Here is a 21,734-nt window from a genome sequence, read left to right as displayed (position 1 = left end):
CCTCAAAAAAAGTTTAGTTACATAACGTGTTATTTTGAGTCATGTTATACTGCTACTCGCAAATTAAGGTTTCACTGCTGTTATTAATTATAAGTCTCATAACTTCACTCTCCTCTAAATTACATTTGTGTGAAGACTTGTAGCACATATTTCATGTTTAGTTATTCATATTTTATTAAGGACTTGACAAGTAACATCTGTAGATAACAAAGAGTATTTAAAATATGTCAGTTATCCTTAAATCATCCTATACGTCTTTGCTTACACAAGGTTTGTCCTGCTGAATTGTCAAATATGAATTTATTAAATTGGTGTTTTAGATACCCTGTTGAGTTTTTTTGTAAACAAACAAAAAAGTTCATTTTAAATTTAGTGTTACTCACCATACTTAAGGCCTAACATTTTGGACAGATTTCTTTCCTCATGAAAACTTTGCAGAGTTGATTTTGTAAATATTTAAAAATGTTACTTAACTGTTCTAAACAAATGGCTCTCAAATCTCATCCTCAGGGCCAAAAGCCTGATGCCATCTGAAGTACTGATGTACACACAAGGGTACACAGTCTCTTTTTCCAAGCGAAGTGTGCAGTTTATCAATTTCATACTGCATACAGCTCTTATAGTAAAATTTGAAAGCTACATATAATAAATATGACCCACCAAATGAAGCAAGGATAGATGTAAGGGACCCAATTCACAAACTGTAAAGAAATGAGCATGGCAACACAGTGACAGCCCCTTTCCTTATTTTTTATATAGATGCTTAAGCTACTATAGGTGCAGAGCATTATAAAAAGGACTGTATAACTGATATCCTATTCAGTCAGAAAGAGAGAAGAAAGGGTTGGAAATAAGGTTTTTGAAAAAGACTTAAATTTATATTAGTTAAAGAAGACAGAGAAAAGAAAAAGAAATAAAAGTCAGCATTTTGTAATAATTGGAAAATGTTGCATTGTTCAAGGACTTGGCCCATTATGCAATATGCAGGAAGCCCATTGTTAAGGAGTGCACACAACTGCTGGGTAAGCATTCATGGCAGCATCAACTTGTTTCCAAGCAAGACTTTTCATTTGTTTATTTGCTTGGGGTTCTGTATCTGGTATTGTGTTTGTGTAAAAGGCTTCTGCTGAAGAGTGTTTTGAATCATGGGGGTTTGCACACTTTCATAACAGATTGTTCCTTGAAGTTAATGGAAAATAATAAGAAAAATACTTCAGCCTGGTATAGGTCTACAATCTCATACCAAGTTTGGTGTTTTTGTCATCTGAACTGCACCGACTTCCACTCACCTTGATGGTAACACTGCGCCCGGTGCTGTTGTCGTGCATGAAGACGCGCAACATGTGTGGGATGAGCTGAGGAAGGTAGAGCTTGAACTCTCCACCCAGTGCCACAACAATCTGCTCGATCAGAAGGATGATGGTGTTTTGCATGGGGTTGTTTGGTGTCCAGTACTCCTACGGCACAGAAAATAATATGTTGGCGTGAATTTGAATAACATCTTACAGAGTATTTCTTCTGATACTGATAACCTTGACTGAGGAGTCCTGATCAAGTTTGTGATCACATTCTTTTACCATACAGCTCTAAAAGAGTTTGTGATACTTTCAGCCAATTGTACACTACTGAATTTCATACTTTGATTATTCACTCTCATGATTACATGATGCTAGGATTCAATTTTTCAGCTCTAACATTATGTGATGATAATTAATTTACCATTTCACTGAACAACAACTGTTCAATAACATTAGTCAGTCTATAGAGAGCGCCTTCTAGCATTAGCTCTTAATTTGTGACCAAAATCCTTCCAAAACGTATCCTATGATCTAAAAGAATGCAGAAAATGAATCATACTTAATCTAATGGACAGATGTGACTGTCGTAGTAAGTTGAATGTAACTTAACAGTGGCCTACATTAATGCCAGTCCAACTCCTGAATATAAATTTTTACAGTATTCAGTGGGTACATCCAAGAAACTACTTCATCCACCTTACTCTGGTATAGTGCTGAGGGTCTGTATGGGTCTGAGGAATTGGGTCAAAATGTGTTTCCATTAATAATCAGAGTGTGAGAGACGTTTGGACAGACTTCCCCCCACTGAAGTACAAAGCTTTCACGTGTCAGTTGCAGAGACCAAGCATCATGATATGAAATGGTGACAAAATGGAGACAATTTCCTGTCAACTGGGACTGACATTGTGTCTGTGTGGCTCATGACACTGCTTTGGAAAATCTAGGCATGGCCATTGTGTACGTCAGAGATAATGGCGTGTGGAGTTTAGGTGGAGGACTTGCAGTCACGCAATACGCCAATCAGTCAATGGGCTTCAGCTGTGAGATCTGGCAGAGGTGTTTTGTCAGTGACCAGAGGTCCTGAGCAGCCCCCAACTTCCTGCTTTCCCTGCCTGTGGCCGCTGACTAGAGAGCAAGTGAGTGTACATCCTGAATGGCTATTCCAGCCCCCTCATCTGGATGCAGGAGCCAAGCCGGAGCACAAATGAATAGATTCTTTGTTTCACTTGCCATTTATTAACTCAGAAGGACTTGAGGCGCCGTGATCCAGCTCTCTCAATTTCTTCTCAGCAGCAGGAGTTACTGCCATTGCAGAAGTGTCGGTAACAGTGTTACTAAGATTCTGATACAAGGACAGTCATATGATATTTTGTGCTTTGCTATAAAATTATGTGCTAGTCAAATGTGTTTGTGCAAGTGCATTGGCTATGGCTTTAGCAGTTGTTCCACATCATGTGATAAGGGTAAATGTCATCAGTCATCATCAGTTTCCTCTTAAGTATGAATTGGACAACGTGAGTGGAAACCTCAGAAGTCTTAACTGGATCTAGCACTGCTGTTAGAATGTGTAATTCTAAACAAGTGAGCCATACTAAAAGCAAGAGTAAAAATCATATTATCCAAAAAAAACCAACATGATTTTCTCATTCTCCCATTCCTGCGGCCTTTTTAAAGTACCACACCACACATGATGTGTACTGCTGTGACACGGGGCCAGACTTCATCCAAAGGGCATTGAACACATTACTCCTAATGAGGAAAGTGGAGAGCACAATGGAGCGCAAGTAAGAGTTTGCAGCTGTTTGCTTGACTCACAGGAAAATAAGAGAGTTTGGATGATCGGTGTTAAGGGATTGGGGTTGGTGGTGGTGGTGGAGGGGGGGGGGGGGGTGTTGACACAGAGTGCTTTCCATTTGGTTAACATGGCTCTTCTTCCTTCACTTGCGTGTCTTACTCGCATCTTAGCTCCTTACAGCAGAAACGCAAGGTACGGAGGAGTTGTATTTACCGATTTACGAATGGAACATCTACGCACGCACCAGCATCATTTTGAGGAGATTGAAATTACTTATGACACGTCATCTCAAGTCAACTATCAAATACGTAGAAATAAGTACGTTTATAACTGAAAAAGTAGAACCGATTTGAGGAAGCAATAACATAGCTATAAATGTTTTAGTAAAAATATAACCTAATTATTTTATGAAATACCACAGGTAAGATGCACAGTCACAATGTGACTGTGCATGTGTATCACAATGTATAGTTGTACATTTTTCCTGAATGAACCGAGACCTGAACTGTCAGGCTGCCATTAGTGCTGCTGATCCTGTTTCCACAAGTAGATAGATCTGTGTTATAATCATGCATTATTATTTATATATACACATTTTTTCATCATTTGTGAGATGCTTTCATTCAAATCAACTTAAAAGTGAGGCAAGAGCATCCAGCATTAGAGGACAGTGACTCAGAAGGGTTGTGGTACAAATTCCCCAGTAGCTACTTAGTACATTCACAATGAGAAAGAGCACTAGGGAGGTTTTGAAAGGGAGTGAAAAATTACCAATGACAGCACGCAATGTTCAATTTCCAAGTCATGGGTTGGAAGACAGATGAATGAGGATGGGAGAAATCATAATTAGCAGAATAGAAAGAAACCGCAATTACTCACTCTAATGAGGGTGAAGATGTCGTCCATGTAGGGGCGGATGTGGATCTTTACAAAGCACACAACCATTCCCATCTGCTGGAAGAGGAACTGGAACACACAGACGAAAGATAGGAAAGATAGTTACAACTTTGTGAGTAATTCACATTATTAACCAGATGGTAAAAGATAACAAATCTGAGAGAAAGCCTCTTTCCTCTTATTGTGTAGTTCTACCTACCTCTCGGATACTGGCATCACACACACGGATGACGTTGAGGAAAGTGGGCATGACTTGGGGCAGGAACTGGACACATTTGAGGCCCAGAGACTTAAAGATGAAGGTGACAGCCTGAACCACCATAGTATGGTGGTTGGAGAGTGAAGGATCCCTCAGGATGCGCATCAGAGTGACGATTGCCACAGCAGGGTAAAACTCATCCAGGGGCAGGTTGCCCATGTTCACTAGCATCTCACTGGTACTGTAGTCCGCTGAGAGGAAGAAAAAATAGAGGGGTTCACTTAGCTGTGACTATATTTACCTGGAACCACTTTAACTACAGTCAATTCTTCTTTGGATCACAAACTATAACAAGTAGCAAACTAGGGCTGCAGCTATCGATTATTTTTGTAATCGATTATTTAATCAATTAATCGTTTCAGCCCTATAGAAAACCTTAAAAAAAAAAAGCATGTCACGTCCTACTCAAGCAAAGAAATATCCTGACCACATTATCACTGAAGACAATCTATCCATCAGAGCCTATCTCAGCATATTATATTGGACAGGGACAGAGTACACCCTGAATAGATCGTCAGTGTATTACAGCATCTACTGTACTGTACTGTCACTCTACAACTAAGCTACATCCCAATTAAGGAGCTGCTCTCTTCAAAGTGCACATTTCATGGCAAAATATATCATTACAGTTCAAGGGTTTCCTCCAAATACAACCAAGAAACAGAGTCTTCTTTTGGTCAAATGTGTAGGACATTCACATAATAACATGGAATATCAGTACCTTGTGTTTCTCAACTGATCATAACAGAAACACAGAGTTTCCTGCTATTTACAAGAAACCAGGATTAATAAATAACTTCCTGTAGACGTGTATTAAGAGGTTCTGTCATTCTGATTGACAGCAGGTTCCAAATAAATGGTCTGAATTTGGGTGGTGGGGAAAATCTCTTATTTTGTATCAGAGATTTGCCTATGCCTTTAACTAACATCAAGCAAGCACTCAGGTCAGTTTCTTTAACCAGAAAGTAAAAGAACCCTTCCCACACTGCCCATTTAAACTACATCTGGAGTTTACACATTAAAACATAGCATAGCAAAAATTGGAGATTATTTTGTAATATAAAGCAAATTCCCACCATAACTTCATCAGTCCAACCTTAGGGCCTATGTAGGATAGAAGGCTCTGCTGTCATGACTCTCCAAAATCATTAGTCAGGCAACAATTCTCCAGCGTGCAAGTCTGAGTGTGTCATTGACAATGTTAAGAGGCTGAAGGGAGAGCTGATGTTGTTGGCTTGTTGCTGCTGGCCATGTGTCAGTTCTGGCACCAACCTGTATTATATTATAGTGTTGGACAACAAATCAAATAGGGATTTTTCCTCTTTTTTTATGAGATGAAATTTGATTGCAGTAGTTGATGGCTGTGCCCCATGTGTTTAGTCTTGTTCAAACCCCCAAGAACAACCACAGAAAAATAACTCTGTTTGCCAGTATAAACACAGTACTGATTCTCTTTTGGGCTTTTTTTTTTCTTGTTCTGGCATGATGAGGTAATGCACGATGGTGTAGGTTCACACGGTTATACAAGTTGCAGGCAGATACATAGCTAGGCATACTGTACAACAACAATGAGCATCACATATTTACATGAGGTAACACGTGATCAAACATGTGTGTTAAATGGTACACCAAATGTGCAATCTGTCTGAGTTCAGTCCAACAACAAATAAAATCAAGCCTATTCATTCAATTCAATGAGACTGCTGCATTAGGACAGTTAGCAACCTGATGTAAATGGCTCCAGCTAAAAAAAAAAAAAAAAAAAAAAAGATGATCCAGTTGAGGCTCAATCAACTTAGGCCACAAAAGTGTCCCCCTTTAGTGCTGCCTTATGTGCATTTCACATTACTGATAGATTAAAGTTGGAACATGAAGAGTAATACTTACTACTTACAACTTATGGAGTGTTTTTGTGTTGGATAAGCCTTTTCTTTTAAACTGTGCTATTTTGGGTCTGAATGTCTGGTAATACTCACTTTTACCCTCAAATTTAAGAAATTGTTGCCATCTGTAACAAGCCATTTCAGAATCACCTTAGTGTAAACAGAAAAAGTAGAAAACAATCTGAGGAGGGTTTAAACATTCGTGCTCAGGGTTAGACAGTATGTCTTGCATTTCTTAAAAATAAACCGAGCAACAATGGTGGCCTTTTTAACATTTATAATTCATATTTAGGGGCCCAAACTCCTATTGTATCTGTTAGGATTATGATTTGAATTGTTCTTCCTGTTCTCGTGCTCTAAAAGTATCTGGGTCTCATAAACTGGAAACTTCCCCAGATCAGGAAATCTCTCCCTCTACTTAGACAAACAAAAAAATCTACACTGATTGGCCAACTTTACATTGAATCACAAGTCACATATGAAAAATCAAATAACATCAATATCTCCACAAGTCTTCATTCGCATGCTACCAAAACTGAAAGACATTGTAGAGATGGTAGATTAAGTGTCTAGTGCAGTGATATTCAACGTCTTGCTGTATTTTCTATTGTATGCATAACATTTTCTATTTCATCTAACCTCTAAAACACATTTTCACCAACATATTTGACAATACACCCTAAACCAGCTGAATGGTGTGTGTGATATTAATGAGAATCTTTTCACCAACGTTTTGACTGTTGTAAATGTTTCAAGTTTTAACAGCCGAAAACACTCCCTGTCCAGCACACGTGATCTCTCTGGCTCAACTTGTTAAAAGGTGTGTGGAGACCATGTCCCCACTGGTGCAGTCAGTAAGTCATCTTCCCTGGGTATACAATGGTCCAGGGTTCAAATGCCCAGCTGGCCAATTCTAACTTGCAAACAATGTGGCAATTTATGCATATGGCATGTTTTCAAATTTTTCTGAAGGTAATATTAACTCGAAGACTGCCCTTTGTGCTTGTACCCTGTTCATTTTTTAAATAAGTAGTTTTATTCATGTTTTTGGGGCAGGCAATGCATATGGGGTCAGTCTGTCCATATATCTATGCAGAGCTACTGAGTTTTACAGGCGATCTGAGAATACAGACGTCTGGTATTCAGCATTTCACTGGCCTTCTGCAGGAGTAAAGTTTCAGCTGCTCCAGTTGTCTCCCTTCAGACTCTGGACTGTAGACATAACAGACTGGCACAGAGCCTGCAGGCGAAAGAGGGTAGCTGGCCTTCACCAAGTCTAGATTAATGACTATGATAGATGGCTACACATGTGTATCTTTACTGCCCACAAACAGGCAGTCAAGTAGCTAAGTGAGGCAACAGTGCCGTAGTAATTCAGGCTTCAGCTGTGCAAGAAAAAAAATCCTAGCCATAATAACAGATGCAAATACAGTACCTTACCATGAAGAAATATGCATCATTTCATCAGGTTATGTTCCTGAAGTAGTGTTGTAGTGTAGTGACATGATTGGTCTAGTTTGAAGTTAGGTGTGGAGATGGGCCTCGCAATTGACCTCCAAGATTACAAAAAAATGTCATCAGAAATACTAGTGCTCCAGACAATTTCTCTGACTCATCTGCCAACAGATATACAGCCTCCAATTCTGGTCACAGTCCATTTTGTAGGGGAAACAAACTGGTAAAACTATTAATTGTTACAAGGTCATATTCTGAGACACATGACTGCATCAGACGTGCAGTTTTACTGTCATTTTTGTGAATTTTCAAAATCTCCAGAGGATAGTGTCTTTTAGAGACAACTTCATCACATCTAGATCTGATCAAAAAACAGATTACAAAGAGAATTTTCATCAACAGAAGATGAATTCTCATGTTTTGGTGATGCAATATTTGTTTGCTGTAGTGTCATCCTCATGACAAACATGTAATCAGTATCAGGTTATTTATCTTGGAGGAGTTTAAGACTGTTATTACTTCTTATGGATATCCTTGCTTACATGGAGAGTCAAGACTACCGTATAATGTTTTTATCCAATACTGTGTAACAGCTATTCAAAAAGTCAGCGCAGCAGGGGGAGAAGAAGATTGGTGAGAAATAATATGACCCAGATGTGTAAACTGGCATAACTACTATAACGACAGAATTTAGACACATACTTATCTTTACGTTCAGACACTGCTGAGGCATGAAAATGCTGCATGGAGTCTGTGTTTCCCCTAAAAAGGTAAATGCAGGTTGACTACTTTCAGATGGTGGTGGTGGCGGCTTATGGGAGGGGTGGAAGCGCAGAGTAGAACAGAGATCAGTAGCCAAACATTTCTCCGTTCTCTGTTTAGCATCGTGAGGTTACGCTGACCCATTGTTGCTAACTTTGAAGCTAACACTTTTCCAGCAGCTGGGGAAACAACAGACATGGATTTTCTTTGTCTGTACAAGCTGCAGCATTTATTAACTGACACACCTGTATTGTACATTTACTGCCAGACTTACTAATAACCTTTTCCTCTACCCGCCCACATTCACCGTCACTTTTCTGACACTTGCACTCCCTCAACTACTAACTCACTACTCACTGCCCTATTCTTTAAAGGAGCAATGCTACCAAGAGTTTCACAGGCAATGCAACAGAGGTTGACTCAAGTTTCAGAACAGCACTGCAAAGGGACACCCCCACATGCTATTAATATCTGACTGAATGGATATTTGGCATTATTTTTGGCAGTTAAAACTTTTTTTTCTTTGGCTTGGCAGGGATTCTTCTTGGTCTGGGGGCCTGCAAAAACACTGGCCTCTGTTATGTCACATTAATTGTATGCTTTGTTCTCTAAGTTTGTGATGACAAACAAGACTGAGTGTACAGCCATGCGAGCAGCTTAAAGAGGTTGAACTTAGGCACAGCAATGCTTTGAACTAAATGCCAATGTAATGTACAGCATGCTAACATGTTCACAATGATAACGCTAACATGTAGATGTTGATCATGTGTAATGTTTACCATATTCACCACATAGCTAATATGTGCTAATTAGCACTAAACACAGAATACAGTCAATGCTACTAGAAATGTTATCAGTTTGGCAAAATATTGTTATTAACCAAAGTACTGGACAATAATAATTTGAACCTTATAATGATAATAGATGAAAAGTAAAGGAATCACTAAAATTGTAACAATTCATCCTCTGTGCACCATGATTGAGTGTACCACATTTACTGGCAATCTATCCAACTGTTCTTGAGATATTTCAGTCCCAAAATGTCAACCCCCGATGGTGCTAGAAGCATCTCCAAAGTCGATATGATTCATCCCCTGGGGACCTGAATGTCTGTACAAGAGTTCATGGTGATTCATCTAATGGTCCGGACCAGAAAAGTAGACTGACATTTCATCCCTATGGCCATACACATAAAAATATATGCAATCAATTATCTCACATAAAAATAGTAATGTAAATCATTCATACTTATTAGTCATTTGAACAGATGCTTGAAGAGACATCTGTCCAAAGTGGGTCACCTTAAATTAAATACGTCCGCTCAAAAAAATCCCATCCCAGATGTGGCAGCTACATTTCCCCATCATCAGACAAAATCCAGGAATTAGATCCCAAAGATCGGAAACCCAAAGCCAGATTTGATGTTGACTTTTCAAATTCATGGCAAGACCTCTAAAAACTGTTTTTGTCTTGACTGCATAGACGTATCACTTCACTGTGTCCAACCTCTAATGAGATGTAGATTTATAAAATGTAAAATAGCCAAGTCATAAAGGATAATTGTAAGTGTTTTTGGCCAGACAGGATTTCAATGGTTTATGTGAGACACACTCAGCAATTCGAATAATTGAAGATCCTCTCTAGAGTCATCATATTCTGACCAAAGTGCTGCAAAAGTGGAAAGGTGTGTTTTACTTAGAGCCCTTCCCAGGGCATTGATTAACTGAGGGGGTTATGTGTATTCACATTTCAACATGCAACCATGTGTGACGTTTACACCTGCACAAATGCTTTAATATCTCAATTTCCCCAATTATTTTCATAATTAAATATTGTTCAATTCAGTGAAGCGGTAAATGTATCGTATCCCTGTGAACAGGTACTTTGACATTTTATATTCTGTGACCCCCTTTTCTACTCACATCAGCTGTTTTGAATCATTCATGAGTATGACGAGAAAACGCATAAAACTCAGTCTTGGCAATGCCTTATTATACAACTCACATGCCTTTTTGGAATGACATTTACATGCATCTCCAAAGATGCGAAGTGCAACTAAAACCAACATTCTTTTCCATAAGTTACTTCACAGTCTTTGTTTATTTCATGTTCTACTGTCCAAGCTACCTACTGCCAGATTTCTGCACGTCCTGGTTGGAACTGAGTGTTTATATTCATAGAGATCCTCTATAAATGCTGTTAATGTGTCCAAATGCATCTGACTACATATTGAAAGAGTTTCAGAATTGCAAATACAGTATATATGCCTCAGAGGAAATATGTATATTTTAATTACTATCAAAACACGAACTATAATGACCAAAAATCTGAACATATAATATACTGCAAAATGCTGCCTTGAGGTTTGCTTGCCCTTTAAAATCTTTCTGACTGTAGAAACATCACAAATTCCATTTTGGTGAATATTATGAGGCTGCAATAATATAAAATCCTCTGATACCTCTTTACAATACTACCCTTCAGGTTCACACAGACAGCCTGAAATCACAGCAACAACAAGGCTCTCAATGGACAGACTCTGTGTGGGAGTGTCTGAAGACCACACAGTGAGATCTCAAGAAAAGTTCATGTTGGTTTTAAAGACTTTCCAGCTGTTGCACTGAGAAATCAACACTGCTATAACTTTAAGAAACACTAATAAAAAGTTTAACTAATCCATAATCTGACTCTTGGTGAAAAAGTAAAAGTAAAATTGTTCCCAAAAGTGGAATTAACAATAGTGATCACGGGCGTACCTGAGTCCTGACTCGACTTGGATTCAGAGAGGCTGACGGCAGAGGCGTCTCGTGACTGGTCGATCATGCCGATGTTCACCTTGTGCTTGTAGGGGTCAAGAGCTCCGAGAAGACCCAGTACACGTATAGCCTGTTGGAGGCACACACCAAAGACAGTTAGTAATTTCCCAGTGGAAGAATTGGAAGCAATGTGTCACTCCAGTATTTATGGATAGATAGAAAATGTCTAATTTTTCAAAACAGTGAGATAAGTGATGATTGTTTGAAACATGACAAGTATCAACAACAGAGAAGCGGAGTACACTGTGTCAGTGGTTTGGAAAGTTTCTATGTTTTGATTCTTTTGTTCCAGTGGTTCTGGGTCCTTTCTGGAATCAATGAAAGTGTTGTTAATCCAAGCTGACTACAGCTGCTGCCCTCTGAAAAAAGGATGCAGAGCCACCTTTCAAGCCTACGGTAGCAAGTATTTTATACTTAAAAGACAGATTTTCTTAATTCTTAATAAGATATTACAACATACACCCAAATCATTCTTGAAAGTAGCAAACATTCAGCTCCTCTAGATGTGAATAGTTGCTGTAAAAAGTTTCTAATTTGTTCCCTAAAGAAGCATAGATGCTATAGTAGTAGAGTAAATAGTAAGACCACACAAAGTACACAACTGTCGCTGGATTATTAGCCAGACAGGATTTGTGCCACAGACCATACAAGGTGACAATGTGCTCTCTGAGCCTCATACAATGTAACAGACGAGGAAAGAAAAAATGATGAATTACATCACAGTAAACGACTTAGGAAAAAATTCCACATAATTATGGAAAATGTGCATAGTGTTATACTGTATGTATTCATGTGATTATAATTTACTGGTCAAAGTCTATACTTCTAAACAGACTTTCAGTTGTTTAGTATATGTTGACAGGTAGGCTTTCTGGCCTCATTATGACTTACTGAGCCATAGAGTTGCATTCACGTTGCTGTAAAGAAATCTGGGGGGGGGGGCAAAGGGTTATAGAGGAAACTGTGCATACCTCTCTCCTGATGCCCTGGTTTTGCTCCGTCTTGAGGAAGTTGAGCAGCACCTCCAGAAGGGAAGGATACTTGCGGTAGGGCTCCACCACATAGCCTGTACTGGCCACTTGTTGGCCCAAGGTCCACAATGCCACCTGGTGGACAGTCAGAGACAGAGCATAAAGGATGTTTAGGGTACTTTTCCTTACAATGTTAGCTACAAACAAAGCAAAAAGGTTACAGTATTTTTGATGTGTTGTACATGTGAGTTGTATATTTTTGTAGTTATCTATATTGTGTTGTTCATTTACTGTATTAAAATGTATTAAATATAAACCCCAAACATTAAATCATGCCTGCCTGCCCCAAACATTAAATCAAACCAGTTTTTAGTTCCATATTGATGCACCACTTGTTACTATTTTTGAATAAGCCCTCCCGGAGTTAGTTCCTGGCACACAATCCTGTTTAAACGGGAAATACCAGGAACACAATGAGCTCAAAATGTCTTCTAAGTGGCTTTAAACGTTTCCAGATCTGATGCCCTGTTATGTTTATTGAAGGAGATGTGTATTTACTGTACCCATGATACAAATATTTTTTCAGAACTTGAACTAATGATAGGGAGAAATGTGAAATGAAGATTAGAACCAGATGAAGCAGACACTCGTTTTCTTCACATACCTGTCGTTTGGCCAGTGAGGAGGAGTCCTGCAGCATGTCCATGATTATTGGAAAAAGCTCATCCATCCACTTTCTCATCTCCAGGCCACTCACCTGGCAGGGCAGGCACAGGAGAAACAATCAAAACTGAACATACCTTATAACCTGTCCAACTTTCTGTGAATGAGATCTTCTGAAATCTAAAAAGGGAATTATTACTCGGTACACAGTTTTACATTAAAATGACTGGTGATCCCACAGCCCTTATGTGAAGAACACTTGTGTTTAAGTATTTTCCATATCTTCCCAATGTTGTTTTTATTTGTTTGGAGAAAATATCTTCATTATTTGATACAATCACTAAAAGTAACTGAGTTCAAATCTGACACATAGGGGGTTTTAGCTCATATACACTGAATTTTGAGAGCATACAAAAAGAAATGGCATTTAACAACATTTTAATTTAATGAATCGACTCCCTACATTTTCTTCCATCTTCCTGTGTTGGCTCCTGAACAGCTGGGCTCCTGCCTCTTCCTGCACTGAGTCAACCAACACTTCATCTACCTGCGCATCTCCTGCACACTGTCTGCACTGCAGCGTGTGCCTGTTTCTAACTCTGCTTCCCTGACTCTTCAGTGGGGACCATCGAACCACCTGAACAATGGGGTGGAGCAAGGCACACATCCATGGGTGGGCTCTTACCACTACTTTTAACCTTAGAAAAGGACAAGCTCAGACTGCTTGCATTAAAACTGTTATGATGAATATTGAAATAATGTCATAATAACATTAAGGAAGTGAAACATTAAGTCTGCCCTTACCTGAGCCAACTCGCCAATGGTAGCAAGAACACTGATGACCACTCCAGGGTTGGGGTCTGGGTCTTTTAGCTTGAGAATGAGAGCCTGCAAAAGCAAAAAGTATGTGGTGAACTACAGTCTTGACTTTAGTTTCACAGTCAGGAAAAAAATATTTAAAGAGCTTCAGGGAAATGAGGTTGTACTGGACTTGAGCTTTTCTTCTTTACACATACTCCTCTCAGGTAAAAGCCTGTTAACATTCATAAACGTATACATCTTTACAATGGAGAATCAACAGAGTCGTACCTTAAGGATAGGTTCCATATATGGCCGTATGAGACGAGGGGCATTGGAGACCAGATGGCCAAGCATACGGGCACTCTGCTCTTTGTTCCTGCCAACACCACTGTGCTCCAACTCTGTTAAGATCTGCAACAAAATTCAAAACAGTTAAATATAACAAAGTAGACAATTTACTGTACACTTTTCTGTCAGCAACAAATCTTAATGAGATTAAATTATAATGTACATCATGGTGTTATGGGAGCAAGGTCTCATAAAAAGAATAATTTACTAGGTCTTCTAATCTAGAGGTATTCTTTGGTGTTTTAAACTGTGCAGGATATTATGGCCTTTGCTGCCCTCTAAAGGTATCCAATGGAAACAGCAGAATATAAGTGCTCTCACCAATCAGACAAATACCAATAAATGTGTATGATGATCTAAATGTTCTTTTCTCATTTTACATCCATGCTCTTTCAGGGAATATAATCAAGAAATATCCAGAAATACATCCTCAAAACCATATTAATGTATGAATTGATAAATGTAACTAATGTGCTTGGAATTTGTTTTTCAATTTAATTTCCAGGATAGGTTAAAAAGCAGCATCATCAGAAACACAAATGGTACATTTCTAATGTTATTAAAGGCACTGTGTGAAGATATTTTATGCAATTTCAGCATCTTTCAAAATATCCTGCATAATAATCTGGCAATATTTTTGGCTGATTGTAGTCAAGACAGCTTTTTCTCCAAGTCCTGTATGTGAGTGTGCCAAATTGAATGTTTAAAATAATTAAACTTAGACTGTTTTTGGGGGAGGTTTTTTGGGTGAGGTGGGGGTTTTTCTCCAATTCAACAAACTCCCATTAAAGAACTCTTTGTGCCTCTCCTACCTGAATGAGCATCTTGCGCAGGAAGGGCATGACAAAGGCCGGGTTCATGCTGCTGAGGCGTCCAATCGTACAGATGGCCAGCTCTCTGATCTCAAACACCTCATCGTTCAGCGCTACAAACAACGCCTGCAAGTTCTCAGCCTGGGCCAGGTGAGCGTCAAAGCGTTCATCAAGAGATGCCAGCACGCAGTATCGAATGTCGGGATCTACAGGAGGAGTGAAGCATTAAAACTCTAGTTATCACTTTTGTAACACTCATCATTATCACAGTCATCACAGCTATCAATAGTTATGTCCCTGGTCCCTGCCTCCTTTTCTTCTTCTTTCATGCATTACCTGGGTCAGTGATGCCGACAACCAGCAGCTTGCTTAGCACATCTGCAACAACCTGCACAGCTGTCTGACTGACAACATGGCCGCTGATCAGGTGGATGGAGGGAGTAAGGAGGCGTGAGCATGTCCGAGCTGCCTCCATCCGGATCTCCTTGTGCTCGCTGTTCAAGAAGTGATCGGCACAGTGGCGCACGAACTGGGTGAGGGAGTGTCCTGATGAAGGAACATAGGAGTTAGAAGAATAATTCCTCAGCTATATGGCAAATAATTGTTTTGACAGGTGTGTTTTATGGCAAATTAGGAAAGTTATACACATAAACTTTTATGCATGTTTTGACATTTTTTTAAATATCAGTGGCGCCAGCAGAACTTGACTCATGAGTGTTCCTGTAAATTTCTCTTGATCCAGAGAGGACCATCTGGTTTATTTCACACGATTTTTGGATTTCACAACTAAAATCTGAATAAGTCTAGTGTTGTATGACAATGAGAGTTATTAGTCAATCGTGACATATTTAAAAGAAGACTGTGAATAAGCCACTACCAGTAACCCAAAACAAAAAACAGCTGTTCCTTCCATTGCAGGATAACAACAGATTCTGAGAAGTAATTATTTTACTAAGGTCTGCTGTTTCTTGAAAAATCAAGAAAGTTAATGTTAATTTTTCCATGTTTTTCTCCAGTGATGACTATCCAATTCCCAATACACTGTGATCCTTGTTACTATTAATGTAATACATGTGTGTTGACGGCTGCTGCAGTGAACAGAAATATTAACACCACTGTGTCCAGATTGTGTTTATACATTTGATTACATTTCCTTCTACCATGACTTCTTAAATAACATTCCTTTCCTAAAAAAACAAGGAAAATATCAAGGGTAACATGGAGTGCACAGATAGATCAGTCTGCATTTCAATCCAAATATCTGTAATTATCTACTTATGTGATTCAGTGGCATGTTGATTAAAACTCTATAGGTTCAGTCCAGAGAACAGATGATCACCAACTCTTCAAAAACTTCTGCAGCTCTTCTTAATTACTTCATCATTTCTTTTTGATGTGTTCTCTTCACTGTCTGTGTGTCCGCTCCAGTCTTATGCCTGATGTTTATGCCTTTAATTTAAAACCACAACATTTCATTCAGACACCAACACATTACCAGCGCCAGTTATGTCTTTTCATGTTTTATGATTTTCTTGGGACATTATGCCACTACCCACACTTGGAAGTAATATTTTTTTCTGTACTGACAGGACCAAATTTAAGGTACAATTAATCAATGGAGTTTGGTGCACTGGAACAGAATTGGTGCTCTGTGCCTGTTTTTCATCTTGTGGATTTTCTGTCCCAGGATTTCCAAAGAAACACATTAAGAGAAAATTTACAGCGTTCTGCTTTAGGCCCAATATTTTCTCTTCAGGTCTTTTAAGATTCTTACCCTCAAATTCAAAGCTTCCCAGTGTGCGTAGGGCCAGTGTGATGCTGCCTACGTCGCTGGCTTCTGGGATGTTGGTGAGGCTTGGCGAGGCCAGCTGGTGAGCCAGGCCTTTGGGCATGCCGGGGTGACGCAGTGGCTTGTGCATCAACACCAGGGAAAGCATCTTCAGCAGACCATCCTGGATGTCTTTCTTCAGCTGGGGGATCTGACGGCTCAGGTCGTACAGCACCGCCGTCAGTGCAGGACTGAACGGACAGGGACACAATTAGAGAATGTTAAACACAATATCATAACCATAAACTTTAGATGAGGGAATACAAGTCTAGTGAAGTTAAGTGAAGTTTTTTTTTATACAAACCAATACATAACTTTAAAGTGTAAATCAAACTAAATTTAAAAAATAATAGAAATTATTCTAAAAAAATATATGGACCCATAGTGGAATCATTTTGTCTTACCTGAGGCCCACAGCAAGCATGGGCTCCAGCAGCTCCTTGATGTCTGGTTGGATGCTGGGACCCATGGCTCTGGAAAGCATGCTGATACAGGTGAACACTGTGGCATCAACCTGCATGGTCTTCTGCCTCCTGTGCACATGAAACATAATAAAGTGAGAAATCATGTGTTAGCCAAAGTTAAGTTTCCTCTTTGTTTATATGTACTCCCAAAATTAATTTAAACGGATGCACCATAGAGCAAATGCTACCCAAATACAGCCACGACTGCAATCAAGATTTTTTGTAAATTTAGATTAGATTTGAGCATCAAACACAACAAAAACCTACAAAACTAAGATTATTCTAAAAACATATGAAGCAAATCTAAACATATTTATATACATCTGAATATGAAGAAATGCAATTTATAGCATACAGATACTACATGTAGTTAGAGTTAATTTCATGTTCATATTTACTGACTTGTGTGCAAAGTCTTTGGGTGGCAAGGCAGCCTTGATGATCTCAAGGATCTTAGAGAGGTACGGATGGATTTCTGCCCTGACAGCCACTACAAGCAGCCCCAGAGCCTGAAAAGCTGCTGTCCTCTCCTTCTCCTTCTTCAGACAGCCCAGCAGGTAGCCCATAGTGTCTGACAGGTACTGGTCTGCACAGTGGATGGAAAAACCACAACGTGATTGATTAAACACATATGCAGGGCTTTGTATATGCCGCAACACATAAATCAACTGACTGGGAGAAATTACATGCAATCTATTATGGCAAAGTCCACTGAGACCCAAAAAGTGCTCATGATCTCTTTACATTTCTTGTCCATGACCACCAAAGTAGCCCAGCCGATATAATAATGGGAAAGAATGCATGACTGCAAGTTACTGTACACAAGATGGATTCAACTGGATCTTGGATTATGTTCAAACATTAACCGGTCCCACCTGTAAAGCTATGTGGCTGGAAGGCAGCAAGGCGTGGGAGCAGGTTGAGGATGGTCATCTGGATCAGAGGGTTCTTACTGGTTTTGTATTTCAGCACCCACCGACATACCTAAACAAATCACATCATGAAAAATTATGTCAAGTATGATTTATGTGGTTCTCAAAACAGCACTGACCTTGTGTCTTTAATCCCTTCATGGTCCCTCTATTATACAATGAGAGCTACTCCACCTAATTTCTGATATGAAATATAAGCTTCTATTTCTTGAATGTTGAAAATTATATATATCAATTTGAGCTTAAAAAACTGAGCATTTCTAAAGAAACATGTCCCACAAAACATGCTTAAAAAAACAGAGTAACAAACTAGTTCAAGGACCGCACATCATTGTTGAATTAAGTAGGTAATCAACAACTTTGTAGCCTGTATTGGCAACTAAAAAAACAGGGTATTGTTTTTAATCCAAATAAGGACTATAAAGTGAGTTATAAAAGCCTGCTCAACACCTGTTGAAGCATTGATTCAGTAATTAAACCCCCACATAAGTGGCAGACAAAATAACAGCACCTTACACAGTGATCCACTCCAGTGTAACACCACCAAACATCTTTGAAATGTACATGAGTTCAGTTAGCACCTCCCTTGCAGTGCAAACAAAAATTGAACACTTTAATGCTTCAGTAACATTTTTATTGCTGCACTATTCAAAGAGATTAGCACAGTGTTAATTTTATCACTGAAGTAACCGCAACAGGAACGAGACTTGCAGTTTCTATCACAAGTTGTGAATTTTTCTTTATTTTCTAAATTCTGAACACAATAACTGTCAGCTTAACCAATTATCATAATCACACTCATGCTGTAAAATCTACCTGGTCAAATCGCTCCTCCATCAGCTCACGGCAGTATCTGCTCTCCACCAGTGAGCTCTTGGCAGGCACTGGTGTGGCTCCGAAGCTGAGGAAGCCCTGAGGTGTGCTGTAGCCCAGCAGGCCCAGAAGAGCGTTGGACTGCTGCGGCTGCACCGACTGGAAGCTGGTGAATGGTGTGATGTGGCGGGGTTTGGTTCCAAATCCCATCAGCTCCTTGCAGTACTTATCGTGGACCAGCTGTTGCTGCGTGATCTCCTCCATCTCCTCGCGCATGCGCTGGTGATAGACAAGACAGTGAGTGGAATGTTTTGCTTTTGGATGTGACAGTGTTTCTGAAGGGAAGTCAACTCTCACCTCTCCTTCCATACTGCTGATGCGAACCAACTCATTGAGGATAAGAAGAGCACCATGGACCCTGTCATCACGATTCATCCCTTTCTCTTTGGCCAGAGTCTCATCAAATCCTTTTTCTGCCTCCTCAAAGGTTTGCTGTCACAGAAAAATAAGCATCCGTGTTGCTTTTACAAGGACAATGGTTTCCCCCGGGCAAATACAACATATACTGATGAGTAATATTTAATTGGGGACAGGATAATGGTGAATTGCCATACTTTGTACCACTGTGGTTTTTGCATTTCCTTGGTCTCCCTCTGCGTAGTGAGGATGAGACAGGCTCGCAGGGCAGACACAGCCCCTTCACGGATAGCCTGCTTAGGGTCCCATACTGCATAGAAGATGTTGTCAAAGAAGGGCTGCACTTGCTGAAAGAAGAAGGTGGGTGCACTCACAGCCAGCTCCCTCAACACCAACACCTGGAACAGACAGAATCCCATTTTGTGACTAGTCATTGATTGCATTTCTTAGGTTTGCTCTTTTAAAGTGTAAATAAATGGTAACATTGTACTTTTCAGACCTGCAGCAATAATAACATTCCAGTGCTATAAAGTTTGACCCTCCGGAATTTATAAAAATGTATAGCTGCAGCTTTTAAGTAATAGTGACTTTTTAACAATAAAGAAAAAAGTGTGAGTTTGTTAGCTGGAACAGTAGATCATTTCAAGCAAGACTTTATAAACTGTAGGGTTTATGTTATTTAAGAAAAATTATTTGAGCAAGGTGAATAACGTAGGGAGTGGTATTAATGCTTTAATCCTAAAAACAACAGTGCAATTGAACAGCCCTGAGTGAAATTGTACTCTACCCTCATCTCCATCATACATAAACACCATGAGAAGTGGTGGTATTTCAACGACAAACACACTCCCTGCTTTTTGCTAGTCACTTACTGCAGCATGACGTCTGCCTTCATTCCTGTCTGCTCCCAGCCACTCCAGGGCCCTCTTCACTTCAAACTCCACATACTCAGCAGTGAAGGTGTCCCCTGCCATAGACAGGTGGCCCATGGCTTTAGAGGCCATCTCCATCACCACAGAGTCACCAGAGGGGAGCAGGTTGCGCAGGTAGTTGGCAAAGCGGCTGATCCTGGTGGCATTGCCTCCCTCAACTCCTATAAGACTCACTGGAACAAAGGATCAAATCACAGTTGATGCATATACTGTATGTGCTGTGCATTGTGTTATACACCATTTAAATTAAGTAAGTGAATAAGTAAATGTATTTATTCTAAGTTTACCTATAGCGAGAATTCCTCCTTTCTTCTCATTCACATCAGAGCTGGATACCAGCTCAAATATGTGGTGGTTTAACTCATCATAGAATGTAGTGGCTTCATCTTGGCTTAACTGTGGGTGGCACAAACAAACCAGTATTACAAATAAAAAACAGTTAAGAGGAAAATGCAACAACTGGGTATCTAGAAATACCCAATCTTTTTTATTATCCCTGCATATGATGTTATATTTAGAACAAAAGGGAAATGTGGAGTTATATTTACTCCTGAAACACAGTGTAAACAGCTGGCAACTCTTCCAGCTCCTGTGGGGAGGTGCAGTCATACTGAAATGATACCCTCACGGCAGATGCATGTTATGTCCACATATGTTTTTGCTCATACCTCTCTGAGCTCTGTAGTCACATAGTGCTGCAGCTCTTTGGCAGATTTTGCTCTAGTGTCTTCATTTCGACTCTTCAGGCCACTCACAAACTGTTGCAGCACAGTGGCTGTGCCTGACATGATCACCATTTGGACGACTTTATCTGCAAGGAGACAAATAAAATGAATATGTATTGAGGACAACGTGCTAGACTGTCAAACAAAGAATGACAAGTATAAATGACATACTTGACAGACACAAAATAGTAGCCCTGAGGTGGTAACACACCAGGTCAACATTGCAGGCGTTACGGCTAACGTTAGCTAGCACGTCCGGTTAGCTAGTGAAATAAATTGTAAACATTGCGAGGCAACACACATATACCAAACAGAAACATAATGCTAAACTGGAAATATAGCATCCTCCACACACGGACAAGTCCAGGTAGTATAGGTTCGGTGTAGGCTAATTCACAGCCCGGTCAGTGTATCACGCTGGTTTTGTTTAGCTAACGTTAGCTAACACTGACGTTAAACTACCTAATGTAGCAAACTGTTAGCTACGTGGTGAAGTGTAACAAATGTATACAACTTACGTGTTCCCAGTAAAGAACCGGCCACTTAATTCCTTTTCGGTTCTTGTGGGATATCTCTCATTGTACGACAACACGGCTAGTACAGTGCAAGGTGAGCTAGCTGTATGTGTGTATCTCTACTGGTAAGTTGGACCGACTCCAGCAAGACATACAACAAACGTCACAAGCGTAAAGCTGCGCAGTCTGCGCAAAGCAGCTGAGAACAGATTTATTGTACTCACACTTGAATATTAGTACTTGTTTGACTTTATGCTTCTATTCCCATACACTTACGTTTCTTTTTACTCCACTACATTTATCTAGGCGTTGTAGTGTGTATAAATGAGTTAACACACCACCTGAACG

General features: G+C 39.7%; 1 protein-coding gene across 3 annotated transcripts in view; it reads right to left on the bottom strand.

Annotated features, from left to right (window-relative positions):
- mtor (mechanistic target of rapamycin kinase) overlaps window positions 1–21,519 on the bottom strand; it is an 84,590-nt gene extending 63,071 nt beyond the window's left edge. For all 3 annotated transcript variants that reach the window (XM_053317033.1, XM_053317034.1, XM_053317035.1), the window contains exons 1-21: window positions 21,390–21,519; window positions 20,815–20,957; window positions 20,434–20,542; window positions 20,087–20,319; window positions 19,412–19,612; window positions 19,155–19,289; window positions 18,801–19,076; window positions 17,928–18,036; window positions 17,455–17,638; window positions 16,993–17,121; window positions 16,535–16,779; window positions 15,097–15,306; window positions 14,761–14,966; window positions 13,889–14,011; window positions 13,604–13,687; window positions 12,801–12,893; window positions 12,137–12,271; window positions 11,106–11,235; window positions 4,190–4,440; window positions 3,973–4,059; window positions 1,290–1,457 (exon numbers count right to left, since the gene is read on the bottom strand). In XM_053317033.1, coding sequence (XP_053173008.1) covers window positions 1,290–1,457; window positions 3,973–4,059; window positions 4,190–4,440; window positions 11,106–11,235; window positions 12,137–12,271; window positions 12,801–12,893; window positions 13,604–13,687; window positions 13,889–14,011; window positions 14,761–14,966; window positions 15,097–15,306; window positions 16,535–16,779; window positions 16,993–17,121; window positions 17,455–17,638; window positions 17,928–18,036; window positions 18,801–19,076; window positions 19,155–19,289; window positions 19,412–19,612; window positions 20,087–20,319; window positions 20,434–20,542; window positions 20,815–20,943 — 3,237 coding nt within the window. In that variant the 5' untranslated portion in view covers window positions 20,944–20,957; window positions 21,390–21,519. The remainder of the gene's footprint in view (window positions 1–1,289; window positions 1,458–3,972; window positions 4,060–4,189; window positions 4,441–11,105; window positions 11,236–12,136; window positions 12,272–12,800; window positions 12,894–13,603; window positions 13,688–13,888; window positions 14,012–14,760; window positions 14,967–15,096; window positions 15,307–16,534; window positions 16,780–16,992; window positions 17,122–17,454; window positions 17,639–17,927; window positions 18,037–18,800; window positions 19,077–19,154; window positions 19,290–19,411; window positions 19,613–20,086; window positions 20,320–20,433; window positions 20,543–20,814; window positions 20,958–21,389) is intronic.
- Between the last annotated feature and the right edge of the window lie 215 nt (window positions 21,520–21,734).

This window comes from Scomber japonicus, chromosome 4 (genome assembly GCF_027409825.1).
Source record: "Scomber japonicus isolate fScoJap1 chromosome 4, fScoJap1.pri, whole genome shotgun sequence".
NCBI lineage: Eukaryota > Metazoa > Chordata > Actinopteri > Scombriformes > Scombridae > Scomber > Scomber japonicus.
This window is presented reverse-complemented; position numbering and strand designations above follow the sequence as displayed.